We start from the raw sequence: 26,800 nt of genomic DNA, 5'->3' as shown, positions 1-26,800 counted from the left end.
AACCATGTGGCAGTAAACTGGTACCAGTCCAGACATTTTGTACTGGGATGCACAGAGAGATGGAACAAGTGTCTCAAATAACTTTTTTTTTTTGTTTTTTTTTGAAAATGGAGTATCTGCGTATGCCTCCATACATGTGAAATCACTCGTCTGAATGAAGTAATACAGTAGTAAAAAAAGTAAGTCAAATAGCTACCAAATTAGTGGAAAAGAAGCCTCTTTGTAGAGCTTTGGAAGTGGGGAAAGGCCAATGAAGAGAGAGAAAGCTGCACATAAAATACAATATAGATAATCCTACTTCAAATACAGGTTTAGCGCTACTGTTGATTTTAACACACCAGGCCCGCTCTGCGAAATAATGCGGCGAGAGGCTCGCAATTGAGGCCTTGATTCTTAAAAGCTGCCCAAAAAAGCACTGACTAAGTTTCTTTCCATTTCCAACAATCTTTGTGAAGCAGAATTTTGAGCAGTTACTGTGACCAAAACAAAACCAAATTACAGGGTAGTGAGGACCTAAGTTCCACACTTAAGGTGTCATTGTCTCTGATTAACCTAACATGGGACCAGCTCTTTGAAGAGAAACAAGTGCAGGGGTCCTACAAGTTAGAACAACTACATTGAGCATAATGGTGAGTTGTAGTTTTAATCGTGTGTTAACAATTGTTTCTATGCCAGTGTGTCACAATATTGCGATTAGTGAAACCGGTCCTCGGTACATACAGTAAAAGGTCGGGGAACCTTGTACAAAACAATCGGAGCCGACTCTACCACTGTTTGATGAATTGCTTTAAGATGAAGTGTAATCGCCCGAACCTGTCGATCAATGCAAGCAAAGCATTGCAACAAGCTGCATTAATGTTGGGGAATAAAAGCCAAGTGAGATAAACGAGTAAAAAATAAGCAGACAATGTCCTTCAGCGTTAATATTGTGATCGAAAAAGAGTGCTGTTTTATTCTGCTGCGTTCACGCATTGTCATCGCTATTTACTGTAATTGCGCACCATGTCAGCAAACATGCATTTCAAACACACTCCATAAACATGACGGTAGTGACGATACAATTTCCAGACTATTGCCATGTAAATTATGGAAAGTCATTTGCACATTTACCCAGTATCCTTGATATCATGTTTCAGGTCCAGGCAGAAATTTCATCCAGTTGTGGAACGCAGGTGTAGAAAAACATTACAATTAAGACGCAGTCATTCTACTAATGAGGACAAGGACCTCACTAGTGCATGAATCTTGAACTTTTAGAACAGTCCTGTACTAGTAGGTCAATTACATGCTACTATTGCGCATGAGTGGAAAATTAAGTGCTACTTGTACCTAGTACACTAACATAATTCTACCAGTTAACATGCAGTACTTGACTGGGAAAACTTGTCGCTAGTCTACTGGTGCACAGTTTTGCCTGAACTGTCTCGGTAGGACAATTAGCATACAATTAGGTCAGCTCACATTTATGCCACTAACAGCTCATTCTGTAGTGAATGAGGATAGCATCTTACATTTTCTGTTGCCACACTGGCAAACAGCAGTGACAATGCTTGGATCACTGCTTCCTTTTCTACACAGCGACATCTCCATGCAAGATGTGAATGCACCACATTGAAAGAGAATGAGAGGAGCTGCTTCAATTGGCAACAAAGGGAGTCAGCTGTGTTCACACCGCAATGGCGCAAATTGACCTTCTGTAAATGCGCTCGCTTGCGTACACCTGCAAAATTACCATCAGCTCGTCTAAACTGCCTCTGCGCAGACTTATGATGCACCATGTGTCAGAAATAGAGCCGTTTGTGTAGTGACCCTTGGTTTCACGACAGAACTCATGCAGCTCAGCAGGAGTGCCATAAAGCCGAACATAAGTGGAAAAATCTCTTATCAAATCTGGAAAGACTGCTGGCATAGCTAACAGATCACAGATAAGGGGGCAAAAAGAACATTTCTCAAACCTAATTCAGGCTCACCATCAAAACCCACGTGTACTATTTAAAATTATTGAGTCTGTACTTACACCCCCTCAGGCTATTTGCTCAGACTCTTCACTGTCTCGGTAGGACAACTAATTCCTTTAATTTTTCATTGATAAGGTTTCAACAGCTCGGACTCCAGTTTCAAATACCACATTTGACCCCTCTGTTCATGTTTCGGGTTCATCTGTGATACAATCTTTTGAAGCTGTGTCTTTGACATGTTTAGTGGATGTGGTTTGCCAGACTAAGCCATCTGGCTCTCCTTGTGACTCTCTTCCTCTGCATTTCTTTAAGAAGGTTATCCCGAGTATTGGTACATCGGTCTTGGCCATTATCAACAGCAGCCTCTCTTCTGGTATAATTCCCCAACAGTTTAAACATGCTGTGGTGCAACCCTTGCTCAAGAAACCTGGCCTTGAGCAAGATGTACTGTCAAATTCTAGGCCCATTTCCAAGCTGCCTCTCATTTCAAAAATTCTGGAAAAAGTGGTGCCCATGCAGTTCAAATAATTCTTGGATAAACATAATGTCTTGAAGGTCTTTCAGTCAGGTTTCAAAATGATACATAGCACAGAATCAGCCCTGTTACAAGTTTTTAATGACAGCCTCCTGGCAAATGACACTGGAGACTATGTGTGTCTGTCTGGTTTTATTGGATTTAACTGCAGCATTTGATACAGTGGCTCACAGTATTCTGTTGCCTCATTTGCAGCACCTGGTGGGCATTGACGGTAGAGCCCTTCAGTGGTTCAGGGCCGATTTAGCTGACAGAACCAGTGCGTTAGCCTTAGTTGTTCTGATTCACGAACTGACCCACTGCCATGTAGTGTTCCACAGGGCTCAATTCTGCGGCCTCTGCTGTTCTCACTGTATGTGCTCCCATTGGGTTCCATCTTAAGGAAACATGATATTTCCCGCCACTGCTATGTGGATGACTGTCAAAACTATGTCCCGCTGAGCGAAAAAGACGCTTTTTCATTGAGGCCTCTTTTATCCTGCGTGTAGGAAATCAAAACCTGGATGGCACTAAATTTCTTGAATTTCAATGAAAGGATGACAGAAGTGATGGTGCTTGGTCCCAGATGCCCTTGTTCATCCCATCATGCGGACTTGAGCCCCCAAAGGCAACAATCTCGAACTTGGGTATTAAATTGGACAGTGATTTTAAATTGGAGCTGGCACATGTAAAGCCTCTCCTTTCTCAAGAGGACTTTGAAACTGTCATTTGTGCCCTCGTCACATCCCGGCTGTAATGCACTTTACTTTGGAGTCAGCCAATCCTCCATTAAGCGTCTGCAGTTGGTCCAGAATGCTGCTGCTCGCCTATTGGCTGGTACTCATAAGAGGGAGCACATAGCTCCTACTCCAGCATCCCTTCACTGCCTCCCTATAAATTTTAGTGTTCTTTTAAGTTCCGATTATTTGTTTTCAAATCTTTAACTGGCCTCGCCCAACTTTACCTGTCTGAGCTCCTCCGCGCCTACGCGCCTGCCCGATGCCTCAGGTCTGTGAAGCAGACACTATTAGAGATACCAAGAAGGGGATCGAGCCGTTTCCATTGCTGTTCCCACTCTTTGGAACAACCTCTGACTGAACGTTTGGCAAGCCCCCTCGCTGCCCATATTTAGAACTCTTCTTAAAAATCATTTTTATTCTTTGGCTTTTGGCTCAGCATTAGACTTGATTTTTAGTTTTACTGTTTTTGTGCTTTCTATTGCCTTTGTTATTATTTTATGATTTGTTGTTGTAGGAATTATTTTTGCTCCATGTACAGCACTTTGTATACAGTGGTGGTTTTTTTTTTTTAAGTGCTCTATAAATACAGTTGAGTCGAGAATTCCAATTCACTGAAATTCACCTGTAGGAATATGGGAAGATGGGGAAGCAGAAGACCACTTTACTGGTTGTCATTGGAGAGATGCAATGGAAGGGTTGTGTGGGTGGCGGTGGAGAGTAGGGGCTGGGGGTGTTGAGGAGGCCAGTGTTGCGTGGAGAATGAGTTTCACTGTCTGGTGTTGGACTGTCAGGAGAGAAGCTGCTTCACTGGAGGGTGACAGCAGAGAGACAGAGCCACTCTGCTGCTGTCATGGACACTCTGCCTCTCTTCTGGGTTTTAGCGCAGCTGTTCAAGACCTCTTGGCTATGTTTGTGTCATTTAACACTGTGAAGCATTGGTTTTGAGGGGATCCATTTTTTTTTTGTTTGTTTTTTGTTTTGTTTTTATTTGTTTTACACGTCTAGAAGATGGGGCAGGTAAATACAAAGACAAGCAAGACATTTTGCAGAACTTTATGACTGTATGAATTGGAAATATATATTACATGGATGAACTGCATTTTGTCAGCCAAGACACCTCAACAACAAAGATCGTACTCAATGAGTGGCAAGAAAGCTGAACATCTGTTTGTCTTCGTTTGTTTATGTTGAGCCATCTCAACAGCACTCTCAGATAATATTTTGGCTGTTCTGAGGTATGGCAGCCCAAAGGGTTTATGGTGCAGCCTGACGTTGCTTTACTTCAAAGACACAACCGCATTCAGGAATGCATCTGTGGTAGAAATGGCCACCATCACTTGACCCATTTGTATAACCTTATGTTTTGGGAATACTGCATATAAGAGGCCTGAGCCAACAGAAATTCATCCCAGGACTTTTGTTCCTTGCTGCAACAACTGAACCTCAGTCCTGCCTTGTTTTCAACTCGAGACAAGACTTACTAAATCAAACATGAGGTTCGTAAAATGCCAGCACATGGCAGACATCGGGAGTAAGATTACGGTCGCCGACGAAACCTCTGACTGATGTTGCAGTGAAATTTTTGCTACATGTGCATATTTTAATTAAGAAATATGCAGACTTTGTAGATTGCTATGTGACTGATCATTTAAAATGATAAAGTCACATCCCATTTTAATCTGGTGACAAATGTGAGGGAATGCTATAAAAAGTGAAATATTACAAATGGATCAATTAATATCAGACGCATGATGAATAGTAGTGATGTACTGCAGGGGCGGCCCAGTGGGCGAGTGGTTAGCACGTCGGCCTCACAGTGCAGCGGTGCAGGTTTCGGTTCCCGGCTCCGGCCTTCCTCTGTGGAATTCGCATGCTCTCCCTGTGCCTGTGTGGGTTTTCTCCAGATACTCTGGTTTCCTCCTACATTCCAAAAAAACATGCATGGTAGGTTAATTGAGCACTCCAAATTGTCCCTAGGTGTGCATGTGAGTGCGAATGGTTGTTTGTGTATGTGTGCCCTGCGATTGGCTGGCAACCGGTTCAGGGTGTTTGTACTCACCTACCACGCCCTCGACCCTTGTGAGGATAAGCGGATTAGAAAATGGATGGATGGATGATGTACAGTATGTGTATGAGGGTGCAAATTGTATATTTTTTTGCATATTTTAACAGTCGTGTACGAAACTGGAGAGAGCAGCAAAAGAATCAAGCATTTGTTTGCTGGTAAAATTCAACAGTGCTCAAAACAGCATCTAATATGTCATCAGATTGTGTCCCAACCCTTTGACTATGGGTGAACAATAGTGATGTGTCGTTCGCGAACGAACCGGCTCTTAGAACGACAGGAGCCGGCTCCTCATCGGGAGCCGCTCTTTATGGGAGCCGACTTTTTTTTCTCCTGTTTTTTTTGAGAGAGAGCTCGATAGCGCTACAGTACAGAGAAAAAAACTACACGTGGAAAGTGGAAAGGTGAGAAAATGGATCGGAAACGCAATGAAATTTGGACTAATTTCAACTTAATTGATAGTTCAAAGGCAGCGTGTAGACTGGGCAAGGTTAAAATATCCAATATCAAATTTTAATTTATAATTTGTTGTGTGGTAATCAAAGCTTACTTATGTTGTTTTACTGTAAATAGTTAAACGCTTATAAATATACACAATCAGAGATTGGAACTTTTTGTTGACCTTGTTTTGAGATGGGTCTTTGTTTTTGTACTTTGTAATTTATTTTTTGTAGCACTCCACGTTGTACGCCATGTTGAGTATGTTCAGAAGAATATAAAGCCATATAAATAATAAATATTTGATATACTGTACATTTTTTATATTCGTAATTCATTTTACACATAATTTTACATTATTTTTGGGAGTAAATTAATTTAAGCAACAAAAAAACTGAGGAGCCATTTGGGAGCCGAAAGAGCCGGCTCTTTTTAGTGAGCCGAGCCAAAAGAACCGGCTCTCTAAAAAGAGCCGGAATTCCCATCACTAGTGAACAACATATTACAGCAATAAAAGGGACTATTTGGCCTGCATGGGCCAATTTTCACAAAAACAACATTAAATGTTCATGTTGTAATTTTAGGGCTGACATCATTATATACAGACCCATTACATAAGCGGCAGTGTTGAGCACAATCAACAGTCCGGTTAATGTCAAGATTGCTGAAATATGTGGAGAGTGAAGGCTCAGCAGGTAGTGGACACTGGAGATCTTTCCTCTTTCCACAATAACCACTTGACATGTGCAGAGACAACAGAGCTCTATTAGAGAGCTTAAGCTTCTAAAGAAAGACAGACATTCACTTCACTGAAAATCATGGAGCGTAGTGATCACATTTATAATGCAGGGAAGACCCTGGGCATTGACAGATAAGTCAAGGGCAACCCATTGACATTTTGGTCGGGTAGACGGGCCTTTTATCATCATTCAAGAAGCAGATGGTGTCATCATCTTCTATGTAGATCAAACCAGAAATATTATGATATCATTTGTACCTCATAAGATAGTGAGATACAGTATATGCTTCTGTGGTGACACAGAAGTGAGGCAAGTTGGGCGGAGCGAAGAATATGCACTTCGAATCCTGCCAGGCAAACATAACCAGTAAAAAAATAAGTACATTTGTCAATCTATGTTGCTACATCAACTAGCTATTTTTAGATTAGGATGTTTGTTGTCGGTGGCATTTGAATTAATGGGCTGTGGAAGTGAAATAAGAAGTTAAAAAAAATACTCAACTGAGTTCAAGAGAGCGTACTGTAGAATGCCCACTAATGTACAAAACATAATGTACACTTGTCTAGACAAAAGTATTTTGCAGGGTGATTGTTGCACAAAAAAGTGGGAAATGAAAGCAATTATTAGATTCTGAGGGAGAGGATACTTGTAGGATTTGACGTGACAGTCACCCCCGTTCATTCAGTCTATTTGCTAACAAAACAAGGTGACTTTGAGAAAAGGGAAAGTTTTTTTTGCAAGAAGTTCAGTTGCGGTCAGAGTCACAGGATGAGGTGCTTCAACAAAACTTCGCCGTCCTGAGATTTACAGGGCCTTTGTTTTCTTTGTCTGCATTGGGCATCTAATGGAAATTGCGTGGCTTTGCTGGTGTTGTCCCCAAGGTTGTAAACATCTGTCTGCACAATTCATATCCACTCCAAAACCCATTACCTTTCTTATGTCCTTCTTAACTTTGGAGCCTCTATTGATGCAAGACAGAAACACCGAAAAGAAAACACCGACAAGACAGAACACAACCAAGAATGTTTTTGTTTTTTGTTCTTGTTTTTAGCGCATGTTAGTGACCTCATTCTGGCACAAAATATATCAAAGATATTGTCGTTTGCTTTTTTGGGTTACAATGACTGTTCTACTCTCTAGTTTTTTTTTTTTTTTCTACCACTGTAAAATGAGGGGCGGCCCGGTAGTCCAGTGGTGAGCACGTCGACTTCACAATGCAGAGGTGCAGGGTTCAATTCCCGCTCCGGCCTCCCTGTGTGGAGTTTGCATGTTCTCCCTGGGCCTGCGTCGGTTTTCTCTGGGTACTCCAGTTTCCTCCCACACTCCAAAAACATGCATGGTCGGCTGATTGAACACTCTAAATTTTCCCTAGGTGTGAATGTGAGCGTGGATGGTTGGTTGTTCGTCTCTGTGTGCCCTGCGATTGGCTGGCAACCGATTCAGGGTGTCCCCTGCTACATCAACTAGCTATTTTTAGATTAGGATGTTTGTTGTCGGTGGCATTTGAATTAATGGGCTGTGGAAGTGAAATAAGAAGTTAAAAAAAATACTCAACTGAGTTCAAGAGAGCGTACTGTAGAATGCCCACTAATGTACAAAACATAATGTACACTTGTCTAGACAAAAGTATTTTGCAGGGTGATTGTTGCACAAAAAAGTGGGAAATGAAAGCAATTATTAGATTCTGAGGGAGAGGATACTTGTAGGATTTGACGTGACAGTCACCCCCGTTCATTCAGTCTATTTGCTAACAAAACAAGGTGACTTTGAGAAAAGGGAAAGTTTTTTTTGCAAGAAGTTCAGTTGCGGTCAGAGTCACAGGATGAGGTGCTTCAACAAAACTTCGCCGTCCTGAGATTTACAGGGCCTTTGTTTTCTTTGTCTGCATTGGGCATCTAATGGAAATTGCGTGGCTTTGCTGGTGTTGTCCCCAAGGTTGTAAACATCTGTCTGCACAATTCATATCCACTCCAAAACCCATTACCTTTCTTATGTCCTTCTTAACTTTGGAGCCTCTATTGATGCAAGACAGAAACACCGAAAAGAAAACACCGACAAGACAGAACACAACCAAGAATGTTTTTGTTTTTTGTTCTTGTTTTTAGCGCATGTTAGTGACCTCATTCTGGCACAAAATATATCAAAGATATTGTCGTTTGCTTTTTTGGGTTACAATGACTTTTTTACTCTCTAGTTTTTTTTTTTTTTTCTACCACTGTAAAATGAGGGGCGGCCCGGGAGTCCAGGGGTGAGCACGTTGACTTCACAATGCAGAGGTGCAGGGTTCAATTCCCGCTCCGGCCTCCCTGTGTGGAGTTTGCATGTTCTCCCTGGGCCTGCGTCGGTTTTCTCTGGGTACTCCAGTTTCCTCCCACACTCCAAAAACATGCATGGTCGGCTGATTGAACACTCTAAATTTTCCCTAGGTGTGAATGTGAGCGTGGATGGTTGGTTGTTCGTCTCTGTGTGCCCTGCGATTGGCTGGCAACCGATTCAGGGTGTCCCCTGCCTACTGCCCGAAGACAGTTGGGATAGGCTCCAGCGCCCCCCGCGACCCTAGTGAGGATCAAGCGGTTCGGAAAATGAATGAAAGAATGTAAAATGGGGCTTGTACACAGTACAGCAACATTAAAATAAAAAGAGACTGATATTTCAATCTTTCAATCAGTTCATTTGATTAGAATATGGCCATTATAATGGCCACGTTTATATGACAAGCAAAGACTTGCTGACCTTTTGTTGACCTGTTTTCGGGAGTCACTGTAAAATATTGCTTTAATTATCCTGTTACACGTTCCAGAATACTGTCCGAGACTGGAACCATGCCCATATTACAACACACATTCTTTAGACAAGTAGAAAAGATAATGGCATGTCGCAAAGCATTTATTTCTCCCTTATTAATATGTTTTTTTTTAATTTGTGTCAACTTGTTCTGGACCTATGTTTACACAACAGTGTCTTGATGAAAATCAAAATCAGAACAGGAGCGCCTTTGTAAGCAAGAAAACGATTCACCATTTGCATGTGACATCACAAGTAGTGCAATCTGATGTGACAACGTTGGTACACAAGAGCGCAATGCAATGATCGTAAAAAGGAAAAAGTGTTAATTGTTTGACACATCTTTGAAACAAAGATGCTCATTACATTTAGCTTCCGGGCAGTAAATGTTGAGAGAAGAAAACAGATTGCCCAGGAGAGAGTGAAAGATGGAGGAGAGGAAAAGAACCACTGAAAACATCCGGGTTGCAGGAAGCACATAACTAAATACCGTGTGGCCTTGCGGGGGAGGCCATTTGTGTCAAGTGGAGCATGCGTGACGCCAGGTTATCTGGCAGAAAAACACAGTCGCACACAAGAACAAGATGTGCACCAATCTTCCTAGTTCAAGATATTCTTCACACGGAGCGTGTCAATTCCGCCAGTAGCCACAGGCCAGTATTATATAGCGAGTATGTACAGCCATCAAATTCCTAACATAGTGAAGTGGTTAAATTGCCCTACGGGTGTGTCCCTAGAAAAGAGGATTAGACAAACCGGTTTCTATTGAACCCTCTTCTCAAAACTTCAAATCCTTGCGAAGAGAAGTAGGAAAAAAAGTATATTTTGAATAGGTTTGTTCTTCGCAAACTGAAACCTGCAGTCAGTGCTTATTTTGCCAGATTGACACAGCCGCTATTGGGCTCCATGAGGCCTGACGTTTGAAAGGCATTGTCTTTGTCCAAAAAGGGGCTCATTTTACCAGGGAGATAATCGCGTATCCTCTTCCATCATGTTAAAAGGATTTTTTGCAGATTCGGGGATTTTCTCCATGATGCAAAATGTTGGCAACCTTTCGTGATTGTCCGCGAGGACATCTCTGTGAATGGATGGAACACATTGATATGCAACACGGGCTTCATCAGTTTGTCTGATGCGACAGTCTCAGCCACAATATTTTATTTGTCAGTGGCAGAGAGCGGAGACTAATTACTGTTGAGGCTGTTTACAACTACTTAGTATTACTGCACTTTACTATTATTTAGTTCAATTTGTGCAGCACAGTGTACTTACCAATGGTTAGCACGTTTTGCCTCATCCTTTTTCATTTCACTGTTCCAAAGCCTTGCAATTTGCTTTAAAACCTTGTCCAGACTGTTGCATATATTCAATCAATTTCTTTCTCATTTGTTCATGAATTTGATGAGACAAATCATAAAAAGTGTGATGAACATGAGAAAGAAAGAAATTGGAATCAGGATGGGAGCACTCTCTGCAGTTTAGCAACATTTAAAGAAAAGTAAGCTTCATTGTTGATGTCGTTGGGAGCACTCCTGGGGGAAATTACACCCTCCACAGTATCGCCATTCCTCTGTGAATTGTTCGTGCGTCCCACCATTATTGCTCAGTCCAGCAATGTAATTGAGGTTACTCTCTGTCTGGATGGATTCCAGATCAAGAAATTAAATCCAGAGACCTTGACCAAGTCCTCACGAACATCAAAGAAAATCTTGTTGCCCTAATTGCTTACAGTTTGTAATTACACTACTTACACCTTTCTGAATTTGACATGATTAATTTTCATACTACAACAATTCAAGTGCGGCTTTTCCATTAAAATGGCAAGTGTGTAAATGACTTTGGAAGCAAGACTATGCACCCATCGCCTGGCAACGACTGATCTTCTCTCCGAAATTACACAAAACAATGACAGCAAACAATCAAGAAAATTAGTCCGAACAATTGCCGCATTCGTTACAGGATGGGTCATGAGAACACGATCCATTCTGTAACACTCATTGCCATCCCAAGTTGTTCTTTTCTGATGTGACATTGTGTAAAACATTTTTTTCTCCCAGCCTTAGAAATTAGTCACTGTGGAAAAAAAAAGAAATTTAAATGTCACGTAGCGTGGTGGTGGAGGACCCCAAAAAAGCAGGCAGGAGGGAGGAGCAGGTTTGTACTTGACGAGTTGTATTGATAAAAACACAGAGAAAACTAAATACTAAACAAACTAAGTCCTGAAAACAAAAAGAATCCAAAGTAGCAAACCAAAACCATGACTGAAGCAAAAAACTATCAATAACAGAAACATGACCAAAAACATGACAGGAACAAACATGACAGCAACAAAAAAATAATGACCCGACCCTGAGTGGTCATGTCAGGAGTCCTTTTAAACAACTACTTACATAATGACCAACAGGTGTGCAGCTGCAGGGGGAGCCCTACAGTGCAGCCTGTTGGTCACAAACAGAATCATGACTATATATATATATAGATAGATAGATAGATAGATAGATAGATAGATAGATAGATAGATAGATAGATCTATATCGATAGATATATATTAAACAAAAAGGAAAACTCACCTTTTGAAGACCTACTTACAGTGATAGAGGGGGAGGAAGAAAGTGGCACAAAGTCAATACTGTCACCTAGTGGCGCTTTATGGTATTGATGGAATCAATAGGTTTAGTGTATAATCATTGTATTTGTATAAGCATCTGATTGGTACGTTCCATTTCCGATGTTAGGGTTCTCATGACACAGTTCCTATTTGCCAATCAACTGTACCTTTCGATGAAGGCATTACACAAAAGCTCAAACTTTTTGAAGCTCACTGAGCTGACGTCTGACAAGATTTGCAGATGTCTCGCGTTATGAATATGATGGATTGATTTCCAAGCTGTGTTTGATTTTTGAAGTATTTTGTGCCATAAAGAGTCCAAATTGTACTATATAACACTGTGTGCAGATGGCCCTTACAGCAGCCTGTTTTCAACAGACATGCCTGATACTTCCTCCAATTGTCATCAGTAGTCCAAATTATTATTTTCTTCACAATAGGACCACTGCGGCTTTCTGCTATTTGTATTCATAATAGCAACAATGTGCCTCAGCTGAGAGTCTGCTCACTTTCCATAAAAGCACCAGAAGCTATGGGTGGTTGCCCTCCACTTAATGATGCCATTTTATCCACAGTAAGCTACGACTATCAACGTTTGACATTATTTCCTCAGTTCTTCACAGATATTTGCGTCTTTTTGGTTCGAACATTGCAGTTCAACTGCAGTGATGTGAAAACAGTAAGATGTGTTTTGACACGGACTCAAAAAAGCATGCACATTGTGTTTGCGCATCGAAAGACTCGTTTAGATCTTGAGAGTGCTGTTTAGATCAGTGCTTTTAAGGTTTGGCCCGATGATATTTATATTTGGGTAGCTCGCACTGTCAACAGCCGCTTCTTAACTTTGGCTAAGGGTTAATGCAACCAAATACAGACCTAATTAGCAGTTTGCATTCAAATTCCGGCAGTACGGTGGTAAACTGCAGTGATTCCCGACCACTGTGCCGTGAGAGCTTATTAGCCTTGAAATGAATGTGAATGGTTGTTTGTAGGCCTATAAATAATGACTAACATAATCAAATAACCTGTCAATAATTTTGGCCAGGAATTAATGAACCGGATTATTTTTTTAAGTGTTTTAATAAGGACATGACCAATATGATTTACTTAGTTTTTTTTTTTTTTTTTTTTTTTTTTTTTTTTTTTTTTTTAGGCCCATGCCGATTCCAATATTTGGTAGAATAAAATTCAAATGACCGATGAATCTATTCTAATCTAATTTCCAAACATTTGGAGAAATTTAAACTGAACAAGGTCTTTAAACAATCAATTATCAATAAATAATCAATTATGGTCAATAATCAGTGATTAATTTGATGTTGAGTTGTCGATTAATCATTGCACCTGTACTTGTTTGTCGATATGTGCCCTGAACGACCAATCCAGGGTGGGCTAGGCTCCTGCTCACCCGACACCCTGATGAGGGCAATGGAAGGATGACGGACTGCGGCGGAAATTATGTTTGGCCAATATCTTCACCATACAAACGCGTAAAGTATAATGTGTCAGACTGATTAACGGACTCGCAAACGGAGTGACTGATTACTGCAGCCTCCAGCGTCACCTTGTCACGGTCACCACTGATCACATATTCTACACTGCTGTTATTTGTTGTTGTTATGCAATGCCCCCTCAAGCTAGTGATGATAAAACTGTCAGACCTGCAAGAAATTTAAGTGAAGGTCATTTATTGTTACCTGACCCAGAGGCCATGGAGAGCATTTGCAGCCTGGTGCACACTTGAGGTCAGAGTGTGCACCAGGCGCCCTGACCTCTGTGCCCAAAGGGACGCCGAAACGTGGACACAGCTGCTACGTGGGATCACTAAGCAGCTGGCGAGCTCTCCCTGAGATGCAGCCACCACATCGCTATTCTCATCCACCCACGAGTTTCAATGAGCTACACCGAGAGCTGTAGTCATAGCAACGGGCAGACTTGCTGATGCCCTTGGGGATCATTTCTTGACAGAGTTCTTCAGTGTCCTCCCTTTTGGCATTTGCACGATGCTGCTATTGCCAGGTAGATATGTTTGCCTCCGTGTCCCCTGGCAACCTTCATTGCGCTCTCACTTCTTCTCAAAAGTCAGTCAGGAATTTTAATGCACATAAACTGTTTATAAAGCCACACAGCAATGTCTTTTCATTTCTGCTTCAATAAAAAGCTCCTACATGTATATATAAGTAAACTATATTTGTAAAAGTACTTGCTATATGCCCTGGTGGCATACAAAATAGTCTAGGACAGTAGCTAGATGCGGAGCAAAACCTCCTCTAATTTTTGCCTCTATGCACAGCATCGTACTTACTCAGCTCAGCATGGCTCTCCTTGCAATTTATGTTTTTCCACTTATAATGGGATAAGAAGAGTAGAAGAAGAACGTGGCGAGTGTGTAAATAGCACTCCTTTTTCACAGTTTGGGAAGAATATGTGCCTTTCAGTATTGTTATATTACCTGTATTCAGGGTTCTATATTAACACCCACCAACTAGCCAAATGCAAGCTAAAATTCATTTTGGCAGGTGTTGGTAAAAACTTACCAAGCAGTTTAGCCAGTGATGCATGAGGCAGTTATGTCGATTAGACATACTCTACTCTGTTTGATCTTCGGTCATTTGTACACCTAGCAGTGACTTCGGCAATACTGTGCCGTAATGCTATACGTAATGACGTTTAATAAGCAGTGTTGTATGTGAGACTTTGGGCGAACGTGACCTGAACGTAGTTCTGATGAGCATTTTTGTGAATCCTTTAGGCATCCGTGAAGGGTTTTTGAATGACAGTTCACTCTTGTTCAAGAGTGACAGGTTTCCTTCGACGTCCAGGAGGAAACCCCGCTAAACACACAGCAAACGAGCCTTACTATGAAAGGAGATGGACACCTTATTTGGCAACCTAAGCCACAGAGCCTTGCGCGGCCGCATGCACCATCAAAACGTAAAGCATGATGACAGCTAGGGGGGGTCGTACCTGAGATTGTACTTGTGCTTGTACTTTAAAGATTACAGTCCAGTTTTTGTTTTATGTCCTCATTTTCAAAAAGAGCATTTGAGCAACATGTTTGCCATCATGAGATTGTAGGGTAAATGTTGCAGCTGTCTTGATTGGAAAAAAAGCATTTTGAATGTTCGTAAAACTCCTCTGAAGGATACGCAGGGCATGCTGGAGGGAGGAGCTACAATTAGAAATAACTGTGTGTCAAGAGAGTTACTAATAGCATGGGTTATACGGATGTAAATACTGAAAGAGTTGGACCAAGTATAGAACCCTGAGGGACACTTTTGAGAGGTGGTAATTGGTCTGAGAGAAGACCCACCACCCTCACTGACTGCTTGCGTCCAGAGTAGTGACTGTAAAACCAAAAGACACCATTTTCAGAGTGGCCTAGTCCTAACAAGGCCTAGCAGTCGAGAAAATAGACTCCTCTGTCCTCGGATTTGAGTCGAGATGCTACTGACATTCCCAGTGACACACAGTTATCACACACACCTGATGAGTGAGCGATCCTTGGCATCTCTTTGAAGACCTGCCAGATGGGTACCTTTCAGAACCTGGAGAGGGGAACAGATGGCAATTAAAACTCATTAGAGGGGCAGAAGGAAAAGGGCAAAGGAATGTAGGTAGACTTGCACTGTCAAGTACCTATGGACGTAATAATAGACAGTGGATAATAGATGAGGGGGCAGTAATCATTGTCAAGCAAAATTATCATTTTTCTGCAGCAGCACCAGCTGGGATGGCAACGTTCATCACTGCTGTTCTCCTCAGATACCGACAGATGAATGTCGAGTAGTTTATTATCTAATTACACTCCAAATCCCACAATGGCTAAGAGATTTTTCATCATGTACGTGGGATTAAAAATAAGTTTATTAAAGATAAATGGTCTCTCATGAGACGCAAGGTAGAGATTAGTTATGCACCAATGGAATTGTAGATGAGCCGTGTCCCTTGTAAGCCACTGTTAGCACAAACTACAAGTGACAAGAATTTTAATCAATAAACTATTGACCAAAGGACTCAGCTTCCAGTTACTGACAGTTTGATGTCCGCCGGTGGCACTCAAAAGTATTTGCTCTTGCATCCATGCATAATGCCTCTGAGCAATCTTGACACGGTCTTTCTCTTCTCCCCATTTTAAAGCATTAATGTCACAGCCGGTTTCATCTGGAACCAGGTCAGATGCTAAAACGCTTACACATTTCCGTCACTTTGTGACATTTTCCTGCCGTAGACAATCTGATTCCACACACACACTCCACACACACAGTCCAACTGTAATCATGCTCTTACTTCCTCCCACGCAGGCATCTGTAAAAAGGGAGCAGGTGGTTCACAACAGTGGCAGAGCTATTGGTTGATTCTGTGCTAAATACTTGATTTGCATTCTCTCATCTCATGTCCTTGATGGGAGCTGTTTTTAAGGCAGCTCTCATGTGTCGGATGCTTTAATCATGTGTATCAGAAGAAAATCTGTAAATTTTCACTCTAACCTTGTGCGGTCTTGCACAATGTGATTTAGAGAGATACTGTGTGTACCACATGTTCCCAGTTATCGTTTTTTACATCCTAGATTTATTCATCACCTAACACGTTTCAAGGAACAAAAACAAACCTTCATTACGGAAAGAGATGCAATGTCATTTTTCATGTCTATATGCCTACAGGTGAATGATTTTGAAAAAGAGAGTGGCCTTTGGAGTGCAAACCTGTCCCATGCTGCTCCCTCCTCTCAGGGGATGGCCGAGGTCCAGGATGGACACACATTCGCCTGTGACAGGTGTTCACTTATGTTTCTGTTTGCCCGCAAAGCACGACGTAGTGCAGGATATGGCCTTTTCGCGGTTTCTTGAAGGCCTACTATCCATCAATAGATTCAAACAAACAAAAATGATCTTAACAAGAACTCATATTCCTTTTTAGTAATTAACGCAAGAGAGATTCAGTGGTAGCATACGGTAGAGGTACAGGTAGTGAGGGTCTGCTTCCTGGCCAGTAGCCTCCAGCCAAGCTGTCCAAACGCTCCAGTGCTGGTCCCAACCTTCATTACGATGGGCCCCGGAAGGCCCCAAAAAAATCAAGCGGGTGACTTTTTGTGGCGAACCCTCATAAGCTGACTAATACAAGATGCCCCAATTTGAACAGTTAAGCAATTTGAACAAAGTAATGAGTTATTATTAGTTGGTATTATAGTTCTGAGAACGTTATGACTGCACCTCAAGAGCTGACATAAGCATTTGCAGAGTTGGATCAAAGTGCTCATATTGACGATGGTTTCATTCTTTGTGGAATGTATGCTAAAGTGTAACTTGAAAAGATCCAAATATGAACGCAGGTATGATGAAGGTTTAGGCTCACAACATTCTGACTTTATTCATGGAACGGTCGCAACGGCTTTAATATGACTTTTTAGCATCCTACTTGGTATACGCCATCCCAACTCTACCAGGACATCTAATGTAAAGATTGGAAGATACCATTAAAATGATTTGTCAGGGCTTCTCTAAAAAGTCACACTGTGTGTTATGTGTGTTAAGCTCTGCAATGTTAGAGGAGAGCCAAGATGGAATGGACAGTGGTACCCTAAGTCCTGCCACAGCCAGACAAGTCACCATCCAGCGGCACCCTGCTCAAGGCTTCGGCTTCATTGCAGGCAGCCAGAGGCCCGTCATCGTTCGCTCCGTCTCTGCTGGTTAGTGAGTGCGCATGGGAGTGACGCTTGCGTAAGAGGGCTTAAATTTCAGTGTTTAACTTCGTATGCTGGTTGCGTGTTGTCATCTATCTGCAGACGGACCTTCCTTTGGTAAGCTTCTCCCCGGCGATCAGATCTTGGCCATTAACGAGGAGACGGTGAGCGACGCGCCCCGGGAGAGAGTCATAGACCTTGTAAGGTAGCATCCTTTACTGTCCCAGGAGGGAGGGTGGGAGTGTTTAGGGCCAGGGCAACAAGTGTGATGCCCTGAAAAGTCAAAGGAAACACAGGTTTAAAAAAAAAAAAAAAAGGGAGGGAGGGAGGGGGCCGAAAGGAACACAGTGCTTCTTGCCGTGACTGATACATGACCACATGAACGGTGGATGAGTCAGTCCTTTCATCGCTGAAGGACAGAAAGGGAATGGCAGCTAGCAAGTGGCGAAGCTCTCCAAACACTGTGCTGCACATGGCGTTACCTAACCTACTCCGCTCTGTTGTCTCCCCATAGACGCTGCAAAGACACCATTGTTCTCACTGTGCTGCAGCCTCATCAGGTGCGTAGAAGTACCTCACTCTCATCATTTCTTTCCACGCATGTCTTAACAAGCACGCCCTCACATTTGGTGCTTAATTATTAGAGTACTGGTAATTTCTCTTCTGGCAATGCACTCCGAAAGGCTCCAGGTCGCTCATTAAAAGCAACCATCCATCATGGAGAAATGTAATTTGCTCAACAAACTGATCATTTCAAGGTGGTAAAATGATGAGGTCAAAATGCAGATGGGTGTGTTTGCAATTCAAAGCTGGAAGTTTCATCGTATCGTAAGGTCGGATGACATCTCACTGTGGAATTCATTGAGGGGAAGAAGGTGGTGCAAAATAATCACATACTGCAGACTGCACCCCTCTAAAAGTATGGAAACAGCAAGGTCAATGCCGTTGTTTTTGTTGTATACTGAAGACCTTTGGGGTTTCAGAACAAAAGATGAACACGAGACAAAAGCGCAGGATTCCAGCTTTTATTTCACAATATTTTCAATATGATGTGTTAAAAACTCAAGAGCTGTTCCAATATTTTTGTTCATTTGGAAAGTGGGTGGCTTCAAACAAAATATCCTCCGTCCTGAGTTGTTTAACGCAGCACACTGGACTTCATCTTTTGAGCTGAAATCCTATCATCTTCAGAGTACAATTGAAACAAAGGAAATGACCTTTCTGCTCCAATACTTTTGGAGGGGACCGTAGATAGCATTCGCATATTGTATGACATCCACACGGGACTCTAGGGAACATATAGACAAGACTGTCACACCCACCCAACAAGGGAACGAACTCAACTCAAACATCAACTTTGCGGTTGAATCCACTCTCTGCATTAAACATGAAATACAAAGAAAAGAGTGCGCCTCACAGTGCAGAGGTGCAGGGTTCGATTTCGGCCTCGGCATTCCTTTGCATGTTGTCCCCGTGCCTGCATGGGTTTCCTTCCTTTCCACAGTAGGTTGATTGAACACTCTAAATTGTCCCTTGGTGTGATTGTGAACGCGAATGGTTGTCTATGTGTGCTCCGCGAGTGGCTGGAAACCAGTTCAGGGTGTACCTCGCCTACTGCCTGAAGACGGCTGGGACAGGCTCCAGCAGGCCTGCGACCCTCGTGAGGAGAAGCTCTTCAAATAATGGATGGATACAAAGAAAAGAGGGAGCATGGAGAACAAGTAGCACATGTGACTCACTGTTCTCCTTCGTAATATCACCACGAACTTGGTCGGAAATGACTCCTTATTCTTGTATTCTTCATAAAATCCAGTCACTGTCGGTGTTGGTGCCTCAAAGGGCGTTCCATTTTATTTTTTTCACTCAGTCCAACCATCGAAGGAGTTTAAACATTTAAACCAGGATGATAATTGTAGTTTTCGTATTTCAGCAACAAACTGCCAAAGCGTGTGATCGTGGCCCTTCACGATATGACTTTGGCATCCCTTCGGGGTAACTGTGCCTTCTCTCTTTCCTCATCCACAGTCACCTAAATCTGCCTTTATAAGTGCAGCCAAAAAGGCCCGTCTGCGAAGTAACCCGCCTAAAGTGCGCTTTTCAGAGCAAGTGTCCATCAGTGATCCAAACTCAGTAAGTTTTTTTTGCATCGCCAACATGTGCACGCCATCACCTATTGTTGCCCTTTCCCTCAGTCTCCCACAGCTCATTTCTTTTGTTTGATCTGCAAATACCCCCTCTCTAGCCACTCTTCACTAAATGTGTATTCTCGTGTGTGAATATGTGTGTGTGTTTGTCTCTGTAACAGAGAGAAAGCTTTTGGGTGAGAAGTTTAGCCTTGAATAAATTGCTTTTCAGACAGTTTCAAATGCTCAGATGAGCAACCCCAACTGCGAAAGTCACCATAGACCTCGCTTGTCTTGTGGTGATTTGTTATAATGCCAATATTGTGAGGCAAGCGTTGTCACCCTGATGCTGCTATGCATCAAAAATGATTCTGATTATTGTCTCATCGCCCACACCATCGCTCAACAGATTTAACCGCAAACATCAAAATGGACGGCGTGCCATTACTTCGAAGGACTTCTTGGCTTTTGTTTCGCTTCAAAGCGCTGATGCCGTCGAGGGGGAATATTGGGTTGGTCCTTGTGGATTGCTCCAATATGCTATATTGACCCAGAATTACAATCCTCAATTAATTGTGACTCAGCGACGGCATATCTAAACATTCACACTAAATTTTTGAGGACGTTTTTCTAACAATGCACAAAGCATAATGTCAGAAATAAATCTACAGCATGTCTGGTTCTTGTGGATTTTTTTTTTTTCAATAAAGCGCATAGCATTGGGTTTCTTATCACTCTAACCCAACAGATTTTTTCATTAGTTTGTTCGACAGGTGACGTGAACTTTAATTATAGCTGATTTTTATCGGCTCAACCAGCCTGATGATACCAGCATCGTGTAAATGTCACCATTTCCTTAATTACACCTTGGGACAATTGTTGTCAATGACGGTTTGTCTTCTCTTATTTCGACTAATTGTCTAGCTCTCTTGGGAATCGATCCGATTTGATCCGAAGCTACACGACGTGGAAAGAGGTTTCATCATTGTCGCAACAATTTAAACCAAGACGATTGCGGCTTCATCTCTGCCTCTACCGATGAGAGCACAAGCCGCTATTGATATGTTAAAAGCTCAATGTAGAGATGAGGAAAAATAGTATCGTGCCATGTTTCTTGTCATACTCCAACTAGAATGACACTCAACTGAGTGCAGGCTGACTTCAAGACAAAATTCCTCTGGATTAGCACAAAATACAGTATACCATAGAGATAAAAGTCAACTGTATAGCATGCAAAAAAAAAAAAAAAAAAAAAAAGGGCGGTAAACTTCTTGGCACCTTTTGGGATGCTTCACCTTCCTCTCTTGCCGAATATCAGGGAACTGTGTAGGCTGCAAAAGATGCCCAAAACAACAGCTGGTAAATTCAAATGACTGCTTGCGTTTCTCCAAAACAGACTGCTGGGCATCTGTTGTGGACACAGATTGCTATGTCGGATGCATTGTTGCATTAAATCTACAAACTGTCATGCATTAAGTTTGGATTTAGTTTTTACAAACCAAAACACGAGATTTAAAAAGACTTGTGTCGATGTAGATTTGAAGAAATTTCTTCTGCCGGGTCCATTAAAAAAAACAAAAAAAAAAAACTACTGTGACGCACAATAAGAAACTTTACCGTCTGTAGTCCGTTATGGCGTACCTTAAAAACTTTCCAGTGAGATGAAAAAGGAGAGGTGACAGAGAGAGGACACCAATCGGCTTTTCCGAGAATGGATTGCGCTGTGCTTCATAACTTTTCTTCAAACAAGCGCTTTGAGTAAAAGCAGAAACCTTGCCTCCACTCACACGCATCTGCAGTGAATGTCTTCCTATCATGCTTTTTTTTTTCTTTCTTTATTCATGGAGGACATGCTGACCATAACAGATGTTGGATTCCTTCTTGACAGAGCTCGCAAGGGGGCGCAGCATCAAGAGCAACTCACCACCATTCTGTCCTTGCATCTCTTTCAGACAATGCTGAAGGACGACTCCCTGCTGCTCATACCCAATGTGCTGAAGGTGTTTTTGGAGAATGGACAAATAAAGTCCTTTACCTTTGATAGCCGCACAACTGTGAGGGTAAGTGCCACTATGGCGAATAATTTAGACAGGAGTCTCATCCACAGGGTGTGACTGTTTGCAAAACCACAAATATCTTTGATGAGACTGTTTCTCCACTGGGTCCTAAATTATGATAGTGACTTTCAGAACCTGTCAATGGCATCTCTTAAGCACCCGTCCTCCCACGGCCAGTTCGCCCATGAAGCGAGATAGAGAGGGAGACCCAAAATTGTGCAAGAATTCACCTTCAATATAATTACTGCATCTTCAAAATAAATTATGACTAATCTTGATTATGATTCAAAAGGATAGAGGAGTAAATTGAAATGAATATAAACAATTAAATAAGTGAAGATAAATTATTTCGAAATCAGCATTGCTGCCCAGGCAGAGCAGCATTTCTGCACTGTGCATCACCTGCATTGAATTAACTCTTGAGTGCCCACATCGGTGTCTGGACATTTCAGAATCTATGACGGTGTTTGCTGCATTTTAAATGGTGTATGAAAATAAAAGGATTCCATAGTTGAGTAGCAAAATTTGAACTACCAGTAATCGAAACACAAAAGGGCAATTAGAACTTGGACATTACGTATTTCATGTTAAACTCATTTGTTGTGGAGAAAAGTGAAACATGAGTTTCATGTTTTCTCTTTCTCGCCCTTACATGTTTCTGTAAGGGCAGCCCGGTGGGCCAGTGGTTAGCAAGTTGGTTTCACAGTGCAGATGTGCAGGGTCGTTCGTCTCTGTGTGTCCTGCGATTGGCTGGCAACCGGTTCAAGGTGTCCCCCGTCTACTGCCCGAAGACAGCTGGGATAGGCTCCAGCTTCCCCCGCGACTCTTGTGAGATTAACCTCCTAAGACCTGGAGTCTTGCAAGGCATGCATTTTTATTTCATTTTTATTTTCTCTTTGATATTTAGGCTAATTGGGACCTGATGAGTGTAAAAACAAAGAATTATATTTTTACATGATGTAACATCCTCGTAAGTGGACGCCAGGCCCTTGTAGTCCAAAATTTAACATTGTAGTCTTGACAACCCAAAACGTCATGTCCACACATGTGGACGCCAGGTCCCAGGAGGTTAAAGCAGATCAGAAAAATGGATGGATGTTTCTGTTACTACTTAGACATATTTGCAATAACACATTCTCTCTTGGTGTTTTTGTATCTTTTTCTCAAATTCCTAAATTGACCGTATTTTCTGCATTCTCAGGCGAGAGGGAGTATAAGGCGCACTTCAATGAACAGCCTATTTCAAAACAGTTTTCATATATTTATAAGGCACATGGAATTGAAGCTACAATAGTCTCAACTCAACTGAATTTATAGAGCACTTTAAAACAACCATCGCTGTATACAAAGTGCTGTACATGGAGCAAATAGGGAGTGACTAAGGTAAAGAATGAAACTTCTGAATGGTAAATAAAAAAAAAAAAGAGATAGACAAATGAAAAGCGTTCTTGATCAATGAATAAAAACCTTCTGTGGATGAATGAGTCTCAAGTGTGGAAGCTGAACATATAATCATTAACCCTGAACATCAAAGATTTCAATTTAAAGCAATGCTCAATAAATATAGTAATTACAAATGATAATACAATGTAAAAAAAAAAAGTCTGTTGGAATTACATCATAAAAAAGTATTGACATTGAAGCACGCATGAACATTATTTCAGGTCAATTCAATAAAATTGGATGTCACAACAGCAAGTCCCTCGCATGATTTGTTGACATTAACAAAATAAATTATTCAATTTTATATTTCAAATTTTGTGATGTTATCGAATGAATTAATGGCAATGTTAAAAATCCAACTCCTATGTAAATTGTGGATGAAGGGGATCGCCATGTAAAATCTGTCCGAGGGCGCCACACTGGCTCCCCTTGTAAGTATGAAGGAGCCTTCAGGTGCGCCAGCAACGTAACATCCGCCTTTGCCGACGCAATGTGACTAAATACAAACTGTTTAAACCCATTGATCACAAGTGCTGACCACATGACAGGCTCTCTGGAAACTCTCTGGTTCTGAGTTGTCCTTTTCCGTTTCCCAAGACTGAAACTTTCACAAATGTGATTAGGAGCCGTCCTAAAGCATAAAAGGAATTCGCTCAGACTTATGTCGTTCCCCAAGAAGAATGTGACATCTCTGAACAGACTCATTAAATTGGCTCTATTAGATTTCATGAATCTGCTCATAGCAAGAGACAAAGGGGGAAACCAGAAACTGCTTTTACATTAAAGGAGAGATAAAAACGGTCCCTGTCAGCGTAATTAAATGGAATTTCAGCATAATAGGAAGGCGTGGATCAATAAAGAACACTGCGGATGAAATCAATGGCGCGGCAGAATGCACACTTGCATGGACACGGCTTTCCTGCAGCATTCGAGGCTACAAGTCATACAATTTTGTGGCCCGGTTGATGGGACGACTTTTTCGACATTTACGGCAAACCCTACAAGTTCCTACAGTAAAAGTGCTCGTCCTTGCTTTTAACAGATAGCAATTGCTCAGGATTAGAACAAGAGCAAGAGCCAAAGTACATTAACATGTCAGTGCTCCAAGATCTTTCATGACTAATAAAAGTAAACATCATCCATTGAAACAAATCTGCCCAAGAGCTAAAGTTTGACCGCAACCGTCAAATATTTAGTATGTACTAACTGCACGGAATGGAGACCATACAAGGAAGCTCTCCATTGCTCAAGATGACAGAAATGACACTGAAGTATCGGATAAGGAAGCGCCCGCCACAACGATATCACAATGACAAAGCGGCATGAATAAAAAATACAATGCACACAAGTTGGAAATTGCCTCCATAAATCAAAGAATTTGTCGCAATCTTCTCTTGTTGAAATATTTTTGGGGCTAATCGGTTCCCACCGTTTTTCCATCCAGGATGTGATCTCCTCCCTGCAGGACCGCCTCTCACTGCGCTACATTGAGCACTTTGCCCTCGTGCTGGAGGCTGGTGGCCTTGACCAGTGTCAAAAGTTACTTCTGCTGCAGGAGAACCAACCCTTGACACACGTAAATACAACATGCGTAAAAATGGTTTGATCTAACTACAGTGGAACCTATGAAGTCAAACATAACTTGTTCTCGTTGACTTCCAGATTGTTCCTAAATCAAATTTCCTTTCAGAGGTCATGTAAAACTCACCTTCTTAACTGTGTCGGCAATGTTTCAAGTAAAGTTCAACACTTCCGGTTGTCAGAAAAGAGATGTAAACCACTGTTATATACAACTAAAATAAAATAATACTACTCAACCTTTGGTAACACCAGAAAAGACCCAACGGGCCTGATTTACTGTTTTGCGAATGCAAAAACAGGAACATACTTGATTGCTAATGCATACAGATATCAAAACTACATCAGCTAACTATCAAATGAGACCCATGTAACGTGACCTGGTAAGATGTTTTCAATCGAAAGAGCATCCCAAACTGTAGAAGGCACTTTTCACTTCCTGACTGAATGTTTTCTTCATATTGTACACACGCATTTGTAACTGACATGTTTATACCGTGTTGGTGGCCATTTTATTACAACGAACTACCGTGATAATGTCCAGATTTGTTATGTCCCTCGAGGTTTGTTTAAACGAGGTTCGACCCGAGTATAATTTGTCTATGAAATTGTTATAAGTACACCTCAGCATAACAATGTATCTTTATTAACACGAAAGACAACAAAACAAATATAGATCAACTTACAATGAAGACTAATTTTCCTGAAGTTTTTTTAGTTTGTCACAGAAAATTTTGAAGTGCTTCAGTTTGCCCGAAATATTGAAGAAAAAAAAAAATATATTCTCTCTCTCTCTCTCTCTCTCTCTCTCTCTCTCTCTCTATATATATATATATATATATATATATATAAATGAATGAGCGTGCCACTGCCACCTACTGTAGTGCATGTGCAACTACACCAGGTCACACGCAACCCCAGGCAACGTTTTGCATTTTGTTTCCTGACTATACCCGATGTGAAACAAACCATGATGGCAGAACCAAGGTATGTACCGAATTGTGGCTTACCATTAGACCCGTAGCAATTATATGATCATATCGTTAAAACTGGTCACCTGAGAGCAAACAAAACTATGACAAAACCAAGTTTGACACCCCTGTTTTTTGATGCTCACTGAGCAGAAGTCTCACAAGATTTCCTGACATATGACTGCACACGATCATGGTTTGAACGGTTGGATTTTTTACTTATATTTTTCTCAAAACGTTTGTTTGAACTTCAAATTGTCCCACTTTTAGGGTGTTCAACTTCAGAGGTTCCACTGTACGACTACCGAGACTGCGTGAGATGCATTTTAAATGTCGTCACCCCTGTTCAACTATGAAAATAAGACCGCGAGCGATCTATTCTGTCTTTCCGCAGGTGGTGCACCGAACCTATTTTCAAGGAATGAAGTGTCTGTTTCGCATCTGCTTCTTCCCCAAGGACCCAGCAGACCTGCTGAGACGGGACCCTGCTGCATTTGAGTACCTCTACATTCAGGTAAATCACTGGATTAAGAGGGATCAAATTGGCAGCCATTCAGCTTCATAATGCTGTTGGAGATCTGTCCCTGACGACTCAGACATAGGACACCTCATTCAATCAAAATCACATTTACCTCTACGGTATATGTAACATGATTACCAATTTGGAAGTTTTAGTAATGAGCATAGACGAACTGATAGACGAATGGCACGACTCAGAGGAGGGTCACAGTGTTTAATGGTGCTGTTTGCGATTAGCTGTGTTCTAAGAATCACATATCACGTTCCCACAGAATCGCAATGATGTAATCAAGGAACGCTTTGGCATGGACTGGAAATCTGACATCACGTTACGATTAGCCGCTCTCCATATCTACATCACTGTGTCCTCAGCAAGGCCCAATCAGAAGATCTCTCTGAAGCACGTAGAGTAAGTTCACACTAAAAAAAGATGACGTCATCAAAACGTGAACTGTCTTTTATTTTTATCCTTGTGTACTATTCAGCCGAGCTGACTGATAAAATAGATCCTCTGAAGTTGCATGCCCCTTGCACAACAGCTCAGAAAAGAATAAATATTGCAATCATACATATGGAAAG

The 26,800-nt window shown here is 41.7% G+C and overlaps 1 protein-coding gene across 5 annotated transcripts in view; it reads left to right on the top strand.

Annotated features, from left to right (window-relative positions):
* The window catches only part of frmpd3 (FERM and PDZ domain containing 3), a 56,525-nt gene that overhangs the window by 19,126 nt on the left and 10,599 nt on the right, over nt 1-26,800 (top strand). For 2 of the 5 annotated variants that reach the window (XM_019870079.1, XM_019870075.1), the window contains exons 2-10: nt 16,512-16,624; nt 17,382-17,536; nt 17,633-17,735; nt 18,045-18,090; nt 19,556-19,660; nt 21,606-21,713; nt 24,598-24,729; nt 26,097-26,216; nt 26,494-26,630. In XM_019870079.1, the coding sequence (XP_019725638.1) occupies nt 16,584-16,624; nt 17,382-17,536; nt 17,633-17,735; nt 18,045-18,090; nt 19,556-19,660; nt 21,606-21,713; nt 24,598-24,729; nt 26,097-26,216; nt 26,494-26,630 (947 nt within the window). In that variant the 5' untranslated portion in view covers nt 16,512-16,583. Of the gene's footprint in view, nt 1-16,511; nt 16,625-17,381; nt 17,537-17,632; nt 17,736-18,044; nt 18,091-19,555; nt 19,661-21,605; nt 21,714-24,597; nt 24,730-26,096; nt 26,217-26,493; nt 26,631-26,800 lie in introns of those variants that run through there. The other 3 variants (XM_019870077.1, XM_019870076.1, XM_019870078.1) reach the window with 3 other exon arrangements.

Source organism: Hippocampus comes, unplaced genomic scaffold (genome assembly GCF_001891065.2).
Source record: "Hippocampus comes isolate QL1 unplaced genomic scaffold, H_comes_QL1_v1.1 scaffold9, whole genome shotgun sequence".
NCBI lineage: Eukaryota > Metazoa > Chordata > Actinopteri > Syngnathiformes > Syngnathidae > Hippocampus > Hippocampus comes.
This window is presented reverse-complemented; position numbering and strand designations above follow the sequence as displayed.